The 20,356-nt window shown below is 41.3% G+C and overlaps 2 protein-coding genes across 11 annotated transcripts in view; both read right to left on the bottom strand.

The window, feature by feature from the left end:
• Positions 1 to 238: 238 nt before the first annotated feature.
• On the bottom strand, positions 239 to 14,822 carry LOC121194322 (WD repeat, SAM and U-box domain-containing protein 1-like). Of its 6 annotated transcripts, none has more exons than XM_041057143.1 (12): positions 14,425 to 14,822; positions 13,137 to 13,339; positions 11,998 to 12,084; positions 10,407 to 10,500; positions 9,801 to 9,834; positions 9,600 to 9,640; positions 9,102 to 9,229; positions 7,585 to 7,606; positions 6,395 to 6,408; positions 5,246 to 5,422; positions 1,513 to 1,647; positions 239 to 1,338 (listed from the first exon to the last, which is right to left on the bottom strand). In XM_041057143.1, the coding sequence occupies exons 1-12, from the start codon at positions 14,820 to 14,822 to the stop codon at positions 1,187 to 1,189; spliced, it is 1,485 nt and encodes a 494-aa protein (XP_040913077.1). In that variant the 3' UTR covers positions 239 to 1,186. The 6 variants fall into 6 exon arrangements, with proteins under 6 accessions (XP_040913077.1, XP_040913076.1, XP_040913072.1 ...); XM_041057142.1 differs by having other exon boundaries at positions 13,152 to 13,339; XM_041057138.1 differs by lacking the exons at positions 6,395 to 6,408; positions 7,585 to 7,606 and adding an exon at positions 8,518 to 8,547 and having other exon boundaries at positions 9,096 to 9,229; positions 13,152 to 13,339.
• A 1,829-nt stretch (positions 14,823 to 16,651) lies between these two features.
• Positions 16,652 to 20,356, bottom strand: part of LOC121194320 (bromodomain adjacent to zinc finger domain protein 2B) — a 47,960-nt gene continuing 44,255 nt past the window's right edge. For all 5 annotated transcript variants that reach the window (XM_041057132.1, XM_041057133.1, XM_041057134.1 and 2 more), the window contains 8 exons: positions 20,038 to 20,193; positions 19,694 to 19,848; positions 19,368 to 19,573; positions 18,927 to 19,059; positions 18,225 to 18,371; positions 17,654 to 17,940; positions 17,230 to 17,373; positions 16,652 to 17,069 (listed from right to left, as the gene is read on the bottom strand). In XM_041057132.1, coding sequence (XP_040913066.1) covers positions 16,922 to 17,069; positions 17,230 to 17,373; positions 17,654 to 17,940; positions 18,225 to 18,371; positions 18,927 to 19,059; positions 19,368 to 19,573; positions 19,694 to 19,848; positions 20,038 to 20,193 — 1,376 coding nt within the window. In that variant the 3' untranslated portion in view covers positions 16,652 to 16,921. The remainder of the gene's footprint in view (positions 17,070 to 17,229; positions 17,374 to 17,653; positions 17,941 to 18,224; positions 18,372 to 18,926; positions 19,060 to 19,367; positions 19,574 to 19,693; positions 19,849 to 20,037; positions 20,194 to 20,356) is intronic.

Genomic DNA, 20,356 nt, shown 5'->3' with positions numbered 1-20,356 from the left:
ATGTGTATTTTTCATGTAGTTGAAATGTCTACACAAACTCTAAACAACACTAAATGCTAAGTAATTTACAAATAACACACTGTCCACTAAACCAAATTACATGTTTGCTCTGCACAGATAATCAGGATGACCTTCACATTCTTTACTCATGCTCATATGATGATACACTCATAGCGCCCCCTGTTGGGAGGGGGCCATGTCTTTTCTGTTGCTGTATACTGCTGTGGGGAGAAGAGCAGGAGAGAGGAGAGGACATAGGAGGACTTTTGTGCGTGGCTGCGCTGGCTGCGACTCCCGTGGTTCGCAAGGGGTGCGAGGGCCCACCCATCGCCGCTTGCAGCTTTAATTTCACATTGAATTTCCATTAATTTCAGGCGAGTTACAGTGTGTTTACTTGTTTTATAGTTGAGATAAAAGCATTCAGATTATTGTCCGTGACATGCTAAAATGTGTAACAGTAGTAAGAGTCATACTATCAGCGATCTGACTCAGTAATATCTAAATGTGGTTAAATGAGCTAAAATTGGCCACAGCATGCTACTGCTCGTAGCAGACTGAGTAGGCTGTAGCAGGAAAACCTCAGAGTGTACTGATTAGAGCAAGGCTGTGTTTTACTGGTCACAAATTCAACTTTGTAGGAGAGTGCGGGTGTGATTTCTTCTTTCAAATGTTGCTTAGTTTCCCTTTAAGCCAATAATTAAAGCTAACGTAACCTCGGCTGAATAGCAGCCACTGAGGCCACAAGTAACCGTTACTGGTTAATAGTAGGTGTTAAAACAGGCTATATTATTAGCCTGTTAAATGTCCATAATGCATCAGAATTTAAAGCGTCTTATGTTTGCTAACTTTACTGACTATAAGCCACCCTGAGTATTTAATTTGAACAGCAGTTCATATGTCTTTCAAAGGAAGAATGTGTTGTTGCTACATTCAAGACTTCAGACATTTTGCTTAATAGGACTAGTTTTTTACTGAACAAACATTCCTTGACTTTTCTGCAACCTCAGATTCAGACTATTCTGTCAAATTGGACTCTTGAGTGGCACCCTGAGAAAAAACTCTTATTACAGTAATTACTTCTTTCACAGGTACTAAGAGCTCACACGTTATTAGATGAGCAATTACTGTTTAGGGATGAAGTATCTGTTTGGTGGCTTCTGACAAACAAGCTAAAATGAGCCGCTGTCTACTGGCTCGACTTCCACCGTGTTATTGCCATCTTCAGAGATCTGTTGGGGGTGAGGAGTGTGGTCTGCAGGGGCAGATTCGTCATGGGGCTGGTTTTGTTCTTTCCTCTGATCCAGCTCTCAATGGATTCCCGCTCATAGGAATACCCATCTGTAGTGGAGACACATTTTGACGCCTTAAATATACTGAGATAATTATATATGTAAAAAAAAAAAAAAAAAAGAAAAAAGAAAGAAAATTGATCTCTACAGAAAAATCACAGGCAGTGGCTTTGACTCAGGCTGAGACATTAGAAAGGTCATTAGCTTTTTTTTTTTGTCTAACCTGCAGCAATAACCGGATCCTTCATCAGCTCTCTGGTGATTGGACACAGAAACTCATCAGGGGCCTCTGAACCGCTCTGCTCTGACTTCAAGGCCTCAATTTTCCTCAGGAGACGACCGCGAAGGCCCACGGACTCTGAGAAACCAATACAAAGGTTTAATATTCTGTTTAACATGGCTGCTGAATTGCATCACATGCAGTACAATTCCTTGTAACACTTAAAATTGTGTGGCGTAAAGGTTGTTTGTATCCAACACTTAACGAGTAATTCATCCTCTTAGTATTTCACAAAAACCAAACTCAATGTGCAATGTTAATGTTATTCCACCGAGAAGCACAGCTTCAGTGATTTTTCTGCCAAACACTTGACAGACTGTCTTTTCTGGTCTCTCAGATAAAACAAAGGCAGGAATAAAAATGGACCTCTGCTCTTCTCAATCTGTGCTGGGACACAAAGAGCCAGACACACTCACTGTGTGATGATGGCTTCACAGCCCAGGCAAAGTGTCTCCCCTGAGGAGTTCGTGTGGCTTGTAATTCAAAGTTAACATCTCTTATTATTCTACTTGAGAATAAAACTCCAAAGGGTCCAAAGAGGGAAAATCATTCTGCACACAGCTGCATATCTCTGTCGACCCTGTGAATTTGTTGTCAGCTGCAAATTTCACCACCAGCTACAACTGGAGGGACAACCTTTACAGCCACACATGAGTAGTGGTGTGTCTGAGTATAGTGGCAATGCCATGGAGGCAGAGGCCTCACACAACGACACAAAGAATACGAGCCGGTGCAGAGACATTTTTCCTGCCTGCAGCCTCAAGTCCTCAAGACATCTCATCTCATTTGTTTTTATTAAATATCTTATTCCAGATACAGACAAAATTATTTTAGTGCTCAGTTTAATAATTATACTGAGTCAAGGGCTGTATTGTAAATGTATCCACTGGCATTCAATCAATTAATGAAGACCACAGAAACAATAAGAAAAAAGATAGATAATCCCTTCCTGTCACATTATTCCATCCATTTCATGACTCCAAATATCTCATATCGCCAAAAGTATTGGATGCAATGCGACAAAATATTAAACAGACATTAATGTACTTCGGGGCATGAATCCTACTGACGCTGGGGATCCTCTAATTTTCCCCTGTCATGCCACCATCATGAGGTTCACATTTATGGTTTTGAGTGAAATGTCTTGATAACTATTGGATGGTTTGCAATCAGATTTCTGCCATGAGGAAATAAGAACGAAGGTTCCTTAGCTGTAGTGAGACTTGTCATGGGTCTGAATGTGCTGATTAACTTAATAAATCATCTTCTGGGTTAGAAATGACTTTGAAAATTATGTATGCCAAGAAGACCAAGAGAAGCTGTTGGTTAAAGCTGCCTCTGACGACTATGTGGAACAGAACACATCTGGGAGAGACTTCTAGGTAGATTTTGTGTATTTCTGTTTGAGAATGATTGAGTCTGTGCAGTAGTTTAAATTAAATAAAACTCAAGCATTAGTCGAGCAAGGAGAGTATATACTCAGACCCTTCCTCCCGTATGTCATGATGTCTAGGGTTGCCATGTTCTTAAGGAATTTTATCCATTTATAGGACGCAATCAGCCTCAAACAAACTGAAGAGATCCTAACAGACAGCTACTGTGCGCTGACCTGCTATTTCTCTTACTGCAGCAAATGAAATGTTGCGAGTCTGTCTTAATTTGCACTCATTCATACAGCAGGAAGAAGAGATGGAGGGAGGACAACATTCAAGTACACATCACAAAGCCTGTGGCTCCTTGTTACCATGAACACTGTGCTTTGAAAATGCTGCATTCGTGTTTCAAATAAAACAGGCAGATGGAGCCGTGGAGGTCTGCTGTCGCAATCACAAATAGTTTGGATCCTATGGGAAAAAACGACAGCTCAATCAAAATGTCTTCTCTCGGTGGAACATGTTAAACCCATTAAGTGTTGTAATTCATCCAAGAAATGACTCTTGGGTGTGAAAAACTGCACCTAACAGCTCTATAGGGTTGAAGATTTCCGTAAGTTCCCACATTTTTCACAGCAGCACAAGCAATTAGCACTATACTGTCCACTTTACATTTAGATTGATAATTTGATGAGACGCTGTGGCTGTCTCCACAGAGATACACTGAATCATATCTGAGAAGAACTTTTTTTCCCCTCCCCTTACTCAAAGATTCATGAATATTTCATCAAGTAAAGTGTGCTGGAATCTAATTTGCTGTCCATGCGTGTGTGCTGTGTGTGTCTGATTAAGTGTGTGTCTTTGCATGTGCACACATTTACACAAACAGTACGCAAGGAAAATGATAGTTGTTAGTTGCACAGCACAGAAAAGACAGGAAATGTGGCAATCTGGCAGTTTCCACTGTCCTCACTCTGGTATAATGAGAAAGCGTTTTAAACACACAGAGGAAGGATGCTCATTCCATAAGGCATGCTTTGCATAACTGAGCAGCATGCAGGAGAAGTTGACTTTACTGTTGTTGCTTTTTTTTTTTTTTTTTTTTTTTTTTTTTTTTTTATTGTTTACGGCAGTGCAATTAAGGCAAACAAAACCAGTCAAATTGGGCATTTATACTATGATTAAGGGCGGGACTGTGATGCAGGTAGTTATATGATTATAGTCGGTACCACGTACCTGTAATGAGGGATGGGGCCGATCCGATCCGGTATCGGGTTCCGATACCAAAATAATTCACGGATCGGAAATTTCCGATCCAACCTGCGGAGATTTCCGATCCATGAACCATTTCTGTGCTTTCATGTTGTCTGCTGAAATGACTCCACAAGTGATTCCCTGCCGGCTGCTCTGCTAACTGGCTGCAAAATGTGAAATGGATTTCCTGAACGGAGGCGTGTCTCAATGAGACGCAGAGTAATGAGGCACGCCGTCGTTCAGGAAATCCATTCCACAGTCTGCAGCCAGCTAGCAGGCGAGCATTGAGCAGCACCGTGGCTAACCAACTTTTCAGCACAACATGTCCGCTGTTTGGAAATATTTTGCACTAGAAACACCCCCCCCCTCCCAAAATTCAAGTATCTGTAAAACTCATTAATGTACACATTACATTTCATTTGTTTAACTGCAGTGCCAAACATCACAGACAAACATATCAATCTAACTTTCTGCAAGAAAGCAAATAAACATATCTCCCAAAAATGTTAAACTGTTCCTTCAGAACCTAACTGCCTTGATGGAGGTAATGATGTTGACATGTGATAACTATGGACTACTACAGTGCTGCTGTTTATACACTGGTGACTACAGTGTGTCCATCCAACGCAGAGAGAAATATTATTTGTTTTCTGGCTGCTGTTTGTACAGTGACTTTCCACACTGAGACCTTGGACGACCCAACATGGACTAATCTTATTTTGAGAGGGATTATCATTGTTTGTGACGTAAAGGTCATCCTGTGGGGTACTGTCCTCACAACGTGATTTGTGTTTGTATAAACAGACAGAAATGCTGCAGCTTCATGACCCTAAATCAGCTCTCTATTTGGGAGGAGCTGTGGGGTGGGGGGAAAAAATAAATCAGAGCATCAATAAAAGCTGCTTATATAATGCTATCGAATTTGGGCTTGTCATGTTTTAGGATGAAACAGTAAATCCCCACAAAAGCACTGAATCCCAGCGTACCTGAATGTGTGTGTGTGTACTGTACACTAATGTACGTGACTGTGTTTTATATTCCATCCTCACCAATTCCCAGCTCTGCAGCTGTTTCCTTGTTCAGCTGGCTAAGCTCTAGTCCATCGATGTTGTTGGCTTTAAAGTTGCAGACGAGCTCCTCCAGTCCTTCCTCGCACAGCCAACTCTGTACATCCTCCTCCGACCAATCAGCAACCGGCAGCCTGGAGTGACCCGGCAACTTCCTTCCTGCAAAACACACAACAGGAAGGGAGGAAGTGCTCTGCTTTTATACCCCCGTCTCCTGCAGCAAAACTTATCTGATGCAAACAAACAATTTCCCTCACACTCCACAGAAAAGGACACGCTCCCTGTGTGCCGGCGTGGGAGTGACAATTAACTTTCACACAATTGTGCACATACACGCACACATCCCTGACCTCGCATACAAGCATGTGATTGAAAAAAGGAAAAAAAAGAAAATTAAACCCAGGGCTGTGTTATTTTAGACTGTGCCAGCATGCAGCTCATCAACCTTCACATTACGCCATGCGAGCGAGCAGCCATCATTTATCATACGAGGCTGAGATAAACTGGCCTGCTGCGCGCCGGCCCCATTGATGACACCTCACAGCAGCCTCACGGTTCCCATCGCCCATCATTAGCCGTGTGAAGGATAACCCTGAAGACTGGGAGGTGTAGCTCATTACCACGCTAACCACAGGGTAGGTTTCCCCCTCACCTCTTGCCATGTCTGCTAGCTTAAACAATTCACAATCAATGAATATCTTCTTTCAAAACACTTCTGTCTTGAATGCTAAAATACAAGTTAATAACCCCGTAAGATCATACCTGTGCTTGAGAATGATGAGAAGAAAAGCAACCACCTTCACTCAAATTTTAGCATGTCCTGTGGCCGCACGATGCTTCTGCCTTTAGAAAAAATTGAATCTCTGATTGGTTTATGTTTAATTTCTCTGTGTAGGACTATTGAATGTGACGGCTTAGTCTAGAAATAAAGATTTGCTACTGGATACTGAAGGCTTAATCACTGACACTGGGACATGTCTTGCTCAAAACCACAAATGTCAACCTTACTGTGGCGCTACAGGAAAAGTTTAGAGGACCAATCAAATCATCAGGATACTTTGTATCAGAACCCTTAATGTCTGTATTTCGAGGCAACCCCTGCAGTCATATTTAAGGTATTTCAGTTTGGACCAGAGTGGGCTGACCTACACAAAATATCTTCTTATTGAGTCTGCACAACTCTGAGCAGAATAACAGCACCTCCTCTCTGCAGCCTTGCCTGATAGTGTGGAGTCTCCCAGTCTAGGAGGCTGAGTCATGGAAACATTATGCCAAAAGCATGAAAACCTCAGAGCTTCAGTGCAGACTGGGACAGCTCAGACTGCAGTGTTTAATTACTTGGACAGATGCACATACGAGGCTTTCTTCATCATCTCCATTCTTCACAGCTTAAAGGATAAGACTGGTGATACTCAATTTTTCTTACTGTCAACAAATCCCAGAAAAAGTTCAAAACCAACAGAGAATTTATTCTACTAATAAGTATTTCCTGCGTAGCCAAAAGGTCAACATCACTTCTTTTTGTCATACTGTCCTCACTAAACATACAGTACAGAGGCAGCGTTTCTATGCTCGACATATCTGGAGGTCGCCTTCAACTCTCAGTTCATTTAAAGCTCAGGCTTAAAGACGTAATTGTTTTCCACTGCATATTATTTAAGTGTCCCTGTCTACGAACACAGCGAGATACACCGTCTCAATCAGGCTGAGACAGGGTAGAGCTATGCTGCAAATCATATAATGTCACTGAATTCTGTACACAGCTAAGAATGATGACAGGATAAGCCCCAACAGGTTCAACAGGAGAATGAGGGAGCTGATGATGTGTTGCAAAATCTATACTACATGCTCATTCTGAGCAGGTTCTATCATGTGGTGTCTTCACACTGGAAATGTGAGAAAAGGAAGTCAACTCAAACCAGACAGAACACAGACTAAATACAGCCGATTTATGAGTGTGCTGTTGATGGATGCCATTCTCCCACAATGCAGTGCACAAAGGAAACAGAGGAGCTGCTCACAGCTGGCAAAAATTAAAACAAATTGTGGATAATGGTGAAGCAGCTCCATGAAAGAAATAAGTAATCAACGTTCAGGAAGATATTTTGCTTTCTGATTGTGAAGTTAAACGAGCAGTGACATGAGGGAAGTTGCACTTTGATAAATATCTGATGTTGCATATTTTGTGCCATTTCCTGTTAGTATAAAACGGTTAAGTATGTTGATTTTTTGGTACACCAAGTATTAAAACAGTAGACTATAATGATTAGAGTGTGGTACATATTGTGTAAGAATTAGTTTGTAGTATGGATGCAGGACACAGCGAAGGCTCCTGAGAAGAAGCTCGGATGTGTGGGTGTGTTTATTTTAATGTATTCTCACTTTATATTGTTTTATTGTTAAATCTTACTCAAGTGTATTTTACTTTGCCTTATTTATTTACTTGACTTTAATATCTTGTCTTAATGCTTTTTCATGTCTTACATAAAGTCCTTTAGATTGCCTTGTTGAAAGGTACTATGCAAATAGATCTGCCTAAAGGTCTATTGCTAGTGGCTCCGCTACAGTCTCTCGGTGTAGCTACACTTTGGCACAGTGTAGCTTTTCACAGGATTTGCTGACATTAAGAAACCACTTAATAAAGCCATCCTTATCCTGTAAAGTTAAACATTTGCTATTTCATTTTATTTTATTTTCTTTGGATCCCCATTAGTTTCATCAAAGCAGAGACTTTGACATAATATACAATAAATCAAACACAAAATCACAAGAAAAGCTCCATTATGTGCAGAAAGATAGGAAAGCAATAGCTCAAAAGAAAAGACGGTTTCAGTGGATCATGACATTAAATTTTCTATCTCAGCCATTCACACACACACGCACACACACACACACACACACACACACACACACACACACACACACACACACACACACACGTTAATTAAGGTCACTTTCAGGGACATTATGTAGACTTGTATTAATTTCCTGGAAATTCATTTCCTCCTAACCCTAACCATAACCACTACTTGCTGAACCACTGACCCAAAAATCAGCTTTTTCCCAGTTGAGGACACAGCTTTTATCCCTAATTTTGTCCGTTACTACACACACACGCACACACACGCACATGCACACGCACACACACATATACACACAGAACAAATTAAAAGAGCAGCACATTTTAGCTCAAAGAGTACTGTGAATAACTATAAAGAACTCTAGGGGCAAAACAAAGTAATGCATTTATTTACCTTGGCACACTGTCTGCCTTGATTCAGGTGCTGCAGGAAAACATAAAAGGGAATAAGTTTAATATGTGAAAAGAAAGAAAGGAAGAAGATTAAAGGAAAGGAGAGAGAGAGGGAGAGAGAGAGAGAGAGAGAGAGAGAGAGAGAGAGAGAGAGACTTTAAAAAAGGCAGATCTTCACTGAGATGGAATTTGCTTTGTCAACATCAGCCTGACTAATGGCAGATGGGGGGTGGGGGGTTTTCCTGATGAAGCTTCAAGGCCTGCAGATGTCTGACAACTGCACCTTTTCATTTAGTATTCCAAATGTTTTATTATTATTATTTTTGTCATGTTGGGTTGGAACTTTTTTTTTAAGAAGATGCACCTCTGTAACAACAGCTCTCTGAGGCTCAGTGGCAGTTTCCTCTAGACACCACAGCCAGACAGCAATACACATGTAATAGGAGCTTCTGCTGCTGGATATCTCCCAAAACACTCTTTTGGGGGAAGCTCTGGCACCCCAAACAGCTTCTGGGTTGCTAATCACTGCTAACAGCCTGTTTTAAAAAGAGGAGTGATTGTGCATTTGTAGGCGCCAACCTAAACAATTCCCTGTTAAGTATTTACCAGTTCTGCTGTCTCCATCTCCTATTTTCCACACGTTCACTGTTCTATCCATGGAGCCGGTTGCAATCCATGGCATGGTGGGAGACAGAGCCACGGCAGTCACATACCTGCAGGGTGGAAGAAGAGCAGCAGAAACGTGAGGGGTGTGTATGACAGAGTGAAACTGGCACAGGAAGAGATCAGCTTTAAAAGTCAGGCTGCCACTTAAAAAAAAAAGTCAAGTCTTAGATCATACAGTATCTTAAACCCTTTCAAGCACTTCAAAGTGCTCTGCTGGTGCCTACCTGCGGTGCCACTTCAATGACTAACTGGAAAGCAGCGCTGCAGAATATACTATTGCGTCACTGCACCCAGTGTTTCTGGGAAAAACTAATCAAGCAAAAATCACATTTTGATCCGAAACACTGGGAATCCTATTCTGCTGTTTGCCTGATAGCTAGCAGAGATTGCACAGCGGCGGGAGGTCAGTCCATTTACCTGTTGTGCTGTTTCAAAGTGTAGAGCAGAATTCCCAGGTTCTGTAAACAAAACACAAACAAACATGGACAAAATAGGAATGTTTGGCATCTTTGTGTTTATAGCAGAAGTAGTTCATTGTTTAGAAAACTCCTCTGCCTAAGTGAAAAGCTAAACAAAAAAATGGTAGATTTTGTGAGTGTTTTTTTGTGCTTTACTTACCGCGTCATATATTGCAACACTTTTATCCACTGAGCTGTTGAATAATTAGAGAGTAAACAAAGTCAACTTCATTTACAGAATCCATATGCAAGCATTTGCATTATGGAATAGTAAGTACTGAAAAAAACACTGGATCCTTGTCAAACCAAAAAAAAAAAAAAAAAAAAAAACCCCCCCAAAAAACCACATACATTTTTTCAAATGTTTTTTTTTAGTGCTGCAAACAGAGCACAGATTAACCTTCAGTATGTTTGAATTAAAGCCAGAAATGGCAGAAGGACCCAAACAGAAGCTATATACAACAAAACACACTCCTCCTGTGGCTGACTGAGGGAACAGCAGGGCCAGTGCTCAGCAGTGGCATCTGCTGCTGACAGCTCAGAAAAAGGAGCCTTTTAAACACACAGGAGAGATTAGTCTAAACTTAATTTGCTCCAAATTAGCAAATAAATTACAAATGGTAAATAACAAGACAAATGACATTACAAAACATAAGCCTGACAGGCACAAAGGTCAGTTGCCAATGCAGGAGATGTTTCTTAGTGCAGCTCACAGATGTGAAGACAAGAAGAAGAGATTTATGTGTTAGCGATGAGTATATCTCACCCTGAGACGACCAGATCTCCATCAGAGGAGAAGGCGCAAGACAGAACAGGAGCTGAATGGGTGGTGAGAGTGTGAAGGAGCTTCATGATGCAGGCTGAGGGTAGACAACACACACACACAAACACAGGCAAGAGGTCAAAGTAACGTTGACCAAAATTTAAGTCTCTCACACCGACATGCACACACACACACATCAAAGTGCATCATTGTCTAGACCGCCACCCCCAACCCCACAGTCTGATAACCAAAAACTTTTTATCAGTAACTCTCTCTCTCCCTCTCGCTGGCTCAGAGCTGTGCCACCTGCTGACAGCTGCTTGGAAAAAATATATTTTCTTTTTGGCACTAAAGCTGTGGTATTCACAGCCTAAGATACAAACAACGCTTCTCAGAAATAATCCACTGTGCAGTGAATCTACTGTATGTGCCAAGGCTAATTGGTCTGTAGCAGCATTTAAATTATCAGCCTGTAAACACACAGGTTTTAAATCAAACCTGCCCTCACTTCATTAGAGTAAAAAATACTGTTTTCAGGCTCTGTGTTATTTTCATGCATATTCATGATGTGAGACAATTACAGGTGAGTAAGGAGGAAAAAAAGAAAGAACTGAACCAATTTATTAAACCTCACAAAATTTAACTGCCGACTTGAGACATCAAAATAAAGCCAACGTGATGTGTGAACAGGAGGCATCAACATATGCTGCTGAGCGAGCGGGAAAGGCTGCAAAACTGACATCATTAAAGAAGTGAGAGCTTCCGAATAGCTCTGGAATATAACTATTTCCTCTGGATATGGAGTCATTGAAATATAGGGCTCGGAAAGTAAGCGAAAAATGTTCCACATCAACAGCACACATAGCAGACTCAATCCCAGCTTCAAAATTGGTCCCTTGCTTCACTGAATCATCTGCACTTGAGTCTCTTTTTCATAAAGCAGTGAATGAGGGGTTCAAGCATGCAATCCTCTTGCCAAGACAAGATAAATGCACATTTCACAAAGGTAAGCTAGTTGCAAGGTCCTCCACAGAGAAATACAGCATCTGAAAAATTATGTTTTAAAGAAATGAAATGAGGACAGACATTGTTCCGTGTGCTTCTACAAGCTGCTTAGAGATGGAAAAATCCCCACGGACCGCAGCAGGTCACATGTAGGACACATCGCATTCTCCCCAGAAACGGCTGTTACCACGGCAACACAGGAACTAACAACATGGCGCATTCACAGACACTAACAAAAATATAGTCTATAGGCTGGTTACACAACCTATGAGCATACACGAAACGTCCTTGTTCTGCCATCGTTGGTACAAGATATAAATGTCACAGTGGATTTATGCACCTGATTTCCTCCTAAGTCTTCTACACACACACAGACACACACTCACTCACTGTCCTCTGCTGCTGCTGTACTTCAGCAGAATGTCTTAAAGTGATGCATTATTAATGAGTCAGACTGCAGCTGATTTATTCCACACACTAATAAAATTCTTCTATTCTGCTGGGAAATTTCAAGGTTAAAGCAGTCAGAAGGCTCTCTCTCTCTGATGTGAGGGAGTTTTTGGTTGAGGAAGCGGGCAGAGGGCTCTACCTGCTCCTTCACGCTGGGAAACAATCCATATTTTCAGCTGGCTGTCCTGTCCACAGGAGGCAAGTCGAAACTCCACACAGCAGCCATCTGCAGAACAAAAACAGCCACATTCCCCCTTTTCTCAATGATCACACTTGACTGGGTTTAATAACAAAAGACGACAAATGCTATCTGACGGACTGTTTGTGAACACACAGCAAGCGTCTTTTACACTGCATATGGCATAAATGTAATGTTTGGATTAGAAAATAACAGAATTGATGTGCTTTTTATTCCCAAACAGCGTCCTAGAATAAACACCATAAATGTCATTTCAGTTCAAGATTATGTGCAACAGGTTGCTTTCAACCAACTACTAGCTGTGAAAGATCTCAGTTTTATCTGTGCTGGGTGGGTAGTACATTATGTTATCTAAGATGAACAGGGCAGGAAGTCTTAAAATTTGAACTGTAACAAAAACTTAAAATATCAAAAGTCTACGAATAACAGCTGAATGTGCAGTAAAAGTGGAGCTTCTTTTTGACTGTTCCTGTAAAAACTGCTCACAGGGAGGTCTGCGAGAAACTGAGATGGGAAGAAAGACACACTGCTGCTGAGTTTAGAGGGGCAACTAACTTTTTTTTTCCATTATCGATTATGATGTAGATTTTTTTAATGGTTAATCAACCATTTTTTTGGGCTATTAAATGTAGGAAAATGTCAAAAAGCAGCTACAGTTTCTCATAGCCCAATGTGACAGAGAAACTGCAGTTTTTTACCTGAGAAGCTGGTATCAGTAACATTTTTTTTTTGAGCACCAGCTGTTCGGCATTTTTGCTAGTTGTTGATTAATTTTTGTTTGTAAATCGATTAATCACTTCAATGCTAACTGAATTTCAGATCACAGTACCATAAATGAAATTCCTTTCACTTGCATTTTACAGGTGCTGCCACAAATCCAGCAAATACACTCACTGGCCACATTATTAGGTACATTTTGTGAGTACCTTTTGTCTTCAGATCTGCCTTAACTCTTCATGGTATAGATTCAACAAGGTGCTGGAAACATTCCTCACAGATTTTGGTCCATATTGACATGATAGCATGCAGTTGCTGCAGATTTTTAGTTTTTTAGTACTGTGAGTGAATCGACTGTTTAGGATGTCTGAACTCACCAACTTTGAGCTGGGGTGTTGAGCTGCAGCAGGTGACTCCCAGGTCGTGGGCGTCCTTCTCAGCATGCAGGAGGCTGATGTCCACATCCCACAGTTTAAGGTCTCCGTGGGTGCAGCCAGTCAGGAAATATTGGCCACACGGAGAGAAGCAGCAAGCCACAACGCTGGCCTCGCTTACTGCACTGCACCTGCGAGGGAAAATGTTTAGATGTACAACTTGTGTTAGACTGGTTATGAACAGCTAGATTTCAAGATTTATCAGAGAGGGAGTAAAAGAGAGGTGTTTGAATCAAATCTGCATTAGACTGTGGAGTCCTGGACTGTGTTTAAAGAGACGTGCAAGAGCCTTAATTAGACAGACAGACAGAGCAGGCCTGAGGTGTGCTTGTAACAGCTGTGATGGATCAGAAAAATTACATATTTTATGTGGAATTAGAGGACTGAAAGACAAATCCTTAAATATGATCTTTGTAAAATGTTTTTGCACACATAAATGACAAAGTTTTATTAACTTATTCCATCAGATTTACTAAGTCTATTGCTGCTGTTAACAAGTAGCTGCTGGTTGTACTCTTTGATCTTCTTTAGCCCCATGTGTCTCCATTGACTGCAGAAACTGGACGTCAAACTTGCTATAATGTAGTTCTGAAGTACCTCCTAATCATCCTTCAATTAATTAATGACTAGACTTGATTTAGGACAATTCCAAACCAATGTCAGAGAAAGGCAATTTGAGATACAGTTTTATTAAAGGCCCTTGAACCAGCATCGCACTATAAGAAATTCATTTCTTTATTTGTGTTTTTGTCTGTGCTCTTCTCAATCTGACTCTGATGGAAATAATTTGATGCCACATATTTCACTGCACACATCAGATTTTTACAATTCAAGAATCAAGGTAGAGCCAAACGACAGCTGTGTAATGACTCCATCTACTGATGAAGGTGGCATGATGTGGCAAAAGCTACATAAAATTGTGGAAAAGTGGAGTGTGCGATTAGAATTTTTTTTTGTCAAACTGCTGTTTCAAAGGTCGAGAATGAACCTTCAAGCTCATGTGGTGGGGTTGTTTGCTTGTGGGGTATTAAACTCCTCATAATTAACAGGACTTACTTTGATGGTGAATGTTTTGATGAATGTTGTCTAAAGCAATACTTCAAATGCCACTTTAATGCTAAACCTAGGCAGCAAACTGGCCACAGATTTGCTCTCTCCCATTGCTGAACATGCAGCTTTATCTGCTGATTTGCTTCACCACTGGGTTGGATTGTACCTGCGCAATGTCTTGCAGGAGAAGTCCCAGAGGGCCACGGTGCCATCACAGGCCCCTGCCAGCAGGAGGGAGGAGTCGTGCGCCAGCGCACACACTCGGAGCGGACTGCGGGCCGGGTGCTCCAATAGGGCCGTCGCCTCACCTGTATCCGACCTCCAGACGATGATGGACCCGTCTGTGGAGCAGCTGAGCAGGTGGCTGCCACAGGAGCTGAAGCAGCAGCAGTGGACCCCGTAACCGTGGCCTGACAAAGGAGAAAAGGGCAGCTCCGAGAAGTCAGCTGTGTTATAAACACGGAGAGTTTTATCAGCGGAGCAGGTCGCCAGGAGGGACGGAGAGAAGGCACAGCAGCTGAGCTCGTCCGTGTGGTGACGAAGAGTGCAGATTAGTGACACCATTTTGTGACAGGGATGGATGTTGGCCCGGCAGAGGATGCAGTTCACTCACAAGGTGGCGCAAAATACTCAAATATGCGCCTGTGAAAAGGGAGAGGAGAGGAGAAGCGCCGAGGGACAGATACCTGGTGGGCAGCAGCCGTCTGATGGCTTCAAACCCTCAGCGTCTACCGGTGCTTCTTCTGTGCCGAGGGCAGTTTCTCTTAGAGGAGTACTTCCTGGTCCGGCACAGCTATAAAGTCACTTTATCTCAGCGCCGTTATCAGTCATGTGATGGTGAGTTGTTGAGTTACACAATGTTCATAGTCGATTTTTTTTTTGTCTATTTACAGTGTGAAACTCCTTTTACTGAACAGACTTGATTTCATTATATTTACAGTCCCTTCACTACTCCACAATAGCTGTCACTAAAATGCACTGAGTAGAAGTGAAATGGCTCCAATCCTAAAACTAACGTCACCCAATTTAAAATAGTAAGTGTCGTTAGAAACAAATTACTTTTAGTATAAAGAAGTTTAACTTATAATTCAGAATGGCTATTTTCAGTGGATCTGTCTGTACCTACTTTATATTTTGTTAGGTAATTATATCTATAACTGCATTATATTTTATTTGTAGACCGTGATTTGTTTGTAGATTTAAATCTGCTGAATAACCCAGTGACTATAGCTGTGAAATTAAAGTAAGCAGTAGAAGAGAAGTGAAAAGCACAATATTTCCCTATGAAGTGGTGTAGAAGTACAAATGTAAATACTCAAGAGTGCCTCCAAAGTGTACTTTTAGTATCATTATAGTGAATGAAGTTATTTACATTTCACCACTGGCACTAATGCTGTAAGTCAATTTTAGACGATTCAAAAATTATTATTAAAAATTGCCAGACAACCATTAGCTTCCATACTTTAAAAAAAATGGCTAAAAAGAATGACATAGTGAGTGCTTAATAGAGTTATTTTGAGAAAAAAAAAAACAAAACAGGTTTATTTTATCCGTGCCAAACATCCACTGTTTAAAAATAATATTCCTACAAAAGTTGCTACTCATTTCATAATATTCATAATAAAATACAGTTACTTCAAGTCTTCTGACTTCAGCTGTCGTGAGACGCCTCCAGCGGACCGTGACTCTGTCCGGCTCTCAGCTGGATTAAAGCCCAGTGCACGTCTGTCCATGGGGTGGGAGATGAAACACACCATGCACCACATCAATTCAGGTCAGAGGAAAAGCTCTTTAGAATTTTACATTTTTGTGTGAAGGCTTCTTACAGTATATTGTGCAGGACACACAGTACACACACTGAAAATAGAAAAAGAAAGACAAAACAAAACAAAAAATACTCCCACTGCTCCATACACTGTTCAGAGGTCAGAGGTCAGGCACTACAATACTGAGGAGACCACAGTGTTTGAGTGGATATTCAGCACAGGCAATGTGTAAGACATATACTGTATTAAATGCTACAATCATCCTTATGCATTGACAGCATAACCAACAAGACTGTTTTGTATGTACACACTATACATTTTAGAAATGAGGCTTGTAAATAGTGACAGAAATGAACACTATTCATGTCTCAGTGATACCTCCTTGTATTGTTATAGTTAACTCACAAATGGAAAGGAACAGTAGTACTGCTGGGACCCTATAGTCACAATGCTGTAAACAATTCATTTTTTTGACTGACTTGTTCAATAGTCCATTCAACAATCTCTAGATTTTGTTAAAGCTGTGTGCCATTTCCTACTTTTTCTTAGAAAAGACTAAAACTTAAATACTTGAAAAATAAATACACATATACACAAAGCTATACTGCAGGGCTGATGATAAAAAAAAAAAGTCAATGACCTATCTACAGTGGAAATCTTTGATTCCCAAATACAATATTTAGTCTAAGAGTCAGTGCGTTTTGAAAAAGAAAACAATATTGCACTCGAACATACTAATCCAATGCTAATGCAGGAGTGTTTGTCCTTTCACATTGCACATCAGTGTTATTATAACTGTATACTGATTTAGTGTCGCAAGTGAAGAAAAGGCCTTCAACACCAAAGAGGAAGTCTGATATGTAGAGAGTAGCGCAGAAAGTCCACATTGATTTTTTTTTATTTCAGCAGTTCAGTCCATCGTTTGTCAAAGAATCGCCTCATGTTGTGGCCGGCTCGCCCGATTTCTGAATCGTCTTCATTGAATTTTTCACAGTTATCAAAAACCAGGTTCACGTCAATGATGAAAGTCTCCAGATTTAAGTACCTGCAATCATTAGAAATGGTCTGAATTTTCATTCATATGCAGCATCCAATTAAAAAATGAGACATTATGAAATACATAGAAGGTTTACGCACATGAAATACACATGGAAAACTTACATATGTCTGCTTAAAGAAACACTGTAACAGTAACTCTAACATACTGGTTGTTGGTGAGTTTTTCTCTGATGGTGGAGAAGTCCATGGGCTTCTTGATGACTTTTCTGTATCCAGGTACAGCTTTGTGGTTGACCGGTGTGAGAAAGGGCCAGGCGTCCTGATGGGCCTCTAGCTCAGCCAGCAGCACTCTGGAGGAAAGAAGCAGCAGAAAGAGCTGAGCCTTTTGCACCGCAAATATCATCAGCTGTTTAAGAACACCGTTGAAACATTATCGCCAGATTTAAGGACTTAATACAATATGAACTAAACATGCTAAAACCGATGTTTTGGAGATTCTGAAGGATGATTGTTGTGTACATGTTTTCACAGAAGCTCATCTGAAACTTACATTTTTATTTAAACAATGAGATGCGGTAAAATAAATGCTGATGGGTCCTATGTAAACAGTGAGTGCGTGTTCATAACTACCTGCACATTGCCAACCCATTTGTGCTGTCTCTGGCCGTTTTGGCTTTTTTTGCACAGCATACAGGGCTGTCATGTTTGGCCTGGGAGCTAAGGGGGCTGTCGTCTCCTTTCCTCTTCTTGAACTCCTTGGTACCCTTCTTTGGCACGCTGTGGCTGCTGGCAGCCTCCTCTTTGATGAGCTCTCCTACCACAGGTGGCTTGCTGTTTCGTTTTACCTCACTGCCTTTCTTCCCTCCTCCAGCTGTTCGGCTCTGTTGCTTCCTACTCCGGGGGGATTGACCACTTTCCTGAAAGAACACACAGGCGACTGGTTTAGAGCCACACAAAACATATCATATTCAAGTCAGCTAATTTAACTTGTGGGGACCCCAAGAAGAGTTGCGACTGTTACTAGGAAGTGGCTAACAGGTTAAAAGAATTGGATCTGTACATGTGATACAATTAAGTCGTCATTTGACAATTACACAGATTAAGGCCCTTTAGATTTACACAACTATGAGGTTTTATGAAATAAATGACAAAAGAGAGTCTCAGCTCTGTGAATAAAACCACTCAGGGCATGCTGGTGTACCTTTGCAACACAGGCGGGACAAAACCAGTCACCATCAGGTACTGTGGTGATCTTGGGTTTATGGCAATATGTGTGGCAGCCTTTGTCACAGCCGTCACAAAGTAAGAGCAGTTCTTCGTTATCCCCCTTCTGACAGAGCTGACAGTGCTGGAAACACACCAAAATATATGTAGTTAAGAAAATGCAATCCGAGATACTGTGCATCAAACATATAGTGGTAAGGTATATTCATCCCATTATTTTTCCATCAATCACTATGAAATTGTGTGATTTGTGCAGTTCTGTGCAGCCAGACATATTGAATGATGCTGATTTGCTGCTGATTGTGCTATTGTCTTATACTGTTGTTTCCTGGTGATGATGCATTGTAAATTGATGCTGCTAGCATACCTTTAATTTCTTCTGTTTCTCGTATACCCCCTTAAGAACGCTTAAGCTTTGTTTTATTCTTAATGTTAAAAGCATGCATAATAAGTTTTTTTTTAATTTATCAAAAAATTAGTTAACCAATCAATCAAATAACATCTTTTTTAAAATCAAATTAAATGAGAAGCCACGCATGAATGCACCGTTTGATCTTCATACAGAGGAGTATTTGTAGTGTGAGATATGAATTGGTCTTTAAATTTAGTTATAATACAACTGTTGTAGATAAAAACAAATCTTTGACAGAGGGAGAGAGAGAAATGAGGCATCACTAACCACTTTCATGATGGACCGTTCCCAAGCAATGGATTTTTGCAGCTGCCGAATGCAGAGTGACAGCTGAGCCGAGCTGCGGACTTCACTGAGGGCTTTACGCCACAACCTCATCCCAGGGGCCACCTCCTCCTCACTGATTTGAGGTTACAGAAAGTACGACTGCAGTATTACTGTACTGTTTTGCGTCACACATACACTGTTAACTTCATCAAGCTGAATGATGACAGCCAATAACAAACATCAACCACTGAGAAAATAAGTAAAGGGGAAAACAGTTAAGTTTTAAGCAGCTATGCTTTATATGTAAAATGAACTGTACATTGCGCATTGAAGATGTCAGTACTTCATCACAGTATTGTGATGCATCATACATAGTTAGAAATTACTTGACATTATCTGATCTGATCTGAATGTTTGTATTTGAGGTTTCTCTTTGGGTACCTTCGCTCGATGTTCCTCTCCAGCTCTGCCAGCCTAATGACAGCTATGTCAAGGGGATTGTTAGGCCGTCGCACCACAGCGCCAGGAAGTTCCTCTGGGCTGCTTTCTGTTTGACCCTTGTTCTCCGGAGCCAGGGAAGAGTGGAGCTTGTGCTCATGATAGACCAGATCCTCTCTCTCTGATTGGGGCTCTGGGTGCATCCAACCCTGAGCGATAAAGTAGCGATATATATGGTCATCACAAAATGGCATTTGGTGACACACAGAGGTTCCTTATATGTGTGAAATGTAAGTAGATGAAAGTGCAGGGTGTTTCCATGTCTGTACCTTGGCCTGCAGGCCGGCAGAGATGACTTTTCCCTCCAGCTCCTCAACCTGCTGCAGCAGGCTGATGTCCACCTCCATGGCCTGCTCTTCAACACACCAACTCTCCACCGTCTCCAGACTCACCTCCTCCTTCTCCAGCTCTGCCACATCGATCGCTGCCCCCAAACATACATACAGACATTATGGCAAATTACTGCCTATAACAAGCTACGTATTCATACATATTCATATAAGGCAAGCAAGTCACACATCTTAAAAGATGAAATAACAATATGTTGTTCATTTATATCACTGAAGGTCTGTTGAATCATGACTCGAAGTGAGCAGAGGAGATGTGGACACACCATCTTTGCTGTTGGCATAGAGCTGGGTCATATACTCCATATGTTTTTGTAACTGTTTCTGCAAAGCCTTCTCTCTGATGCCTCGGTTATGGAGGGCCTTGACCAGACTGTGCAGTTCCTGCATGTCTGACACTCGCCACCAACCATGGAGCATCTCTGCCAACACACACACAGCACAGAATTAAAAACTATTGTCACATAATCACTTAATTTTAGCAACATGGGGAAGTTGTGTAACTGGGTGACAGTCATCACAGCATGTATTCTAGTACTGTCTGGGCAGTGAATATCTTTAGTCCAGCATTTTTCACTTGTGCGT

This window comes from Toxotes jaculatrix, chromosome 15, assembly GCF_017976425.1.
Source record: "Toxotes jaculatrix isolate fToxJac2 chromosome 15, fToxJac2.pri, whole genome shotgun sequence".
NCBI classification, from domain to species: Eukaryota; Metazoa; Chordata; class Actinopteri; family Toxotidae; genus Toxotes; species Toxotes jaculatrix.
This window is presented reverse-complemented; position numbering and strand designations above follow the sequence as displayed.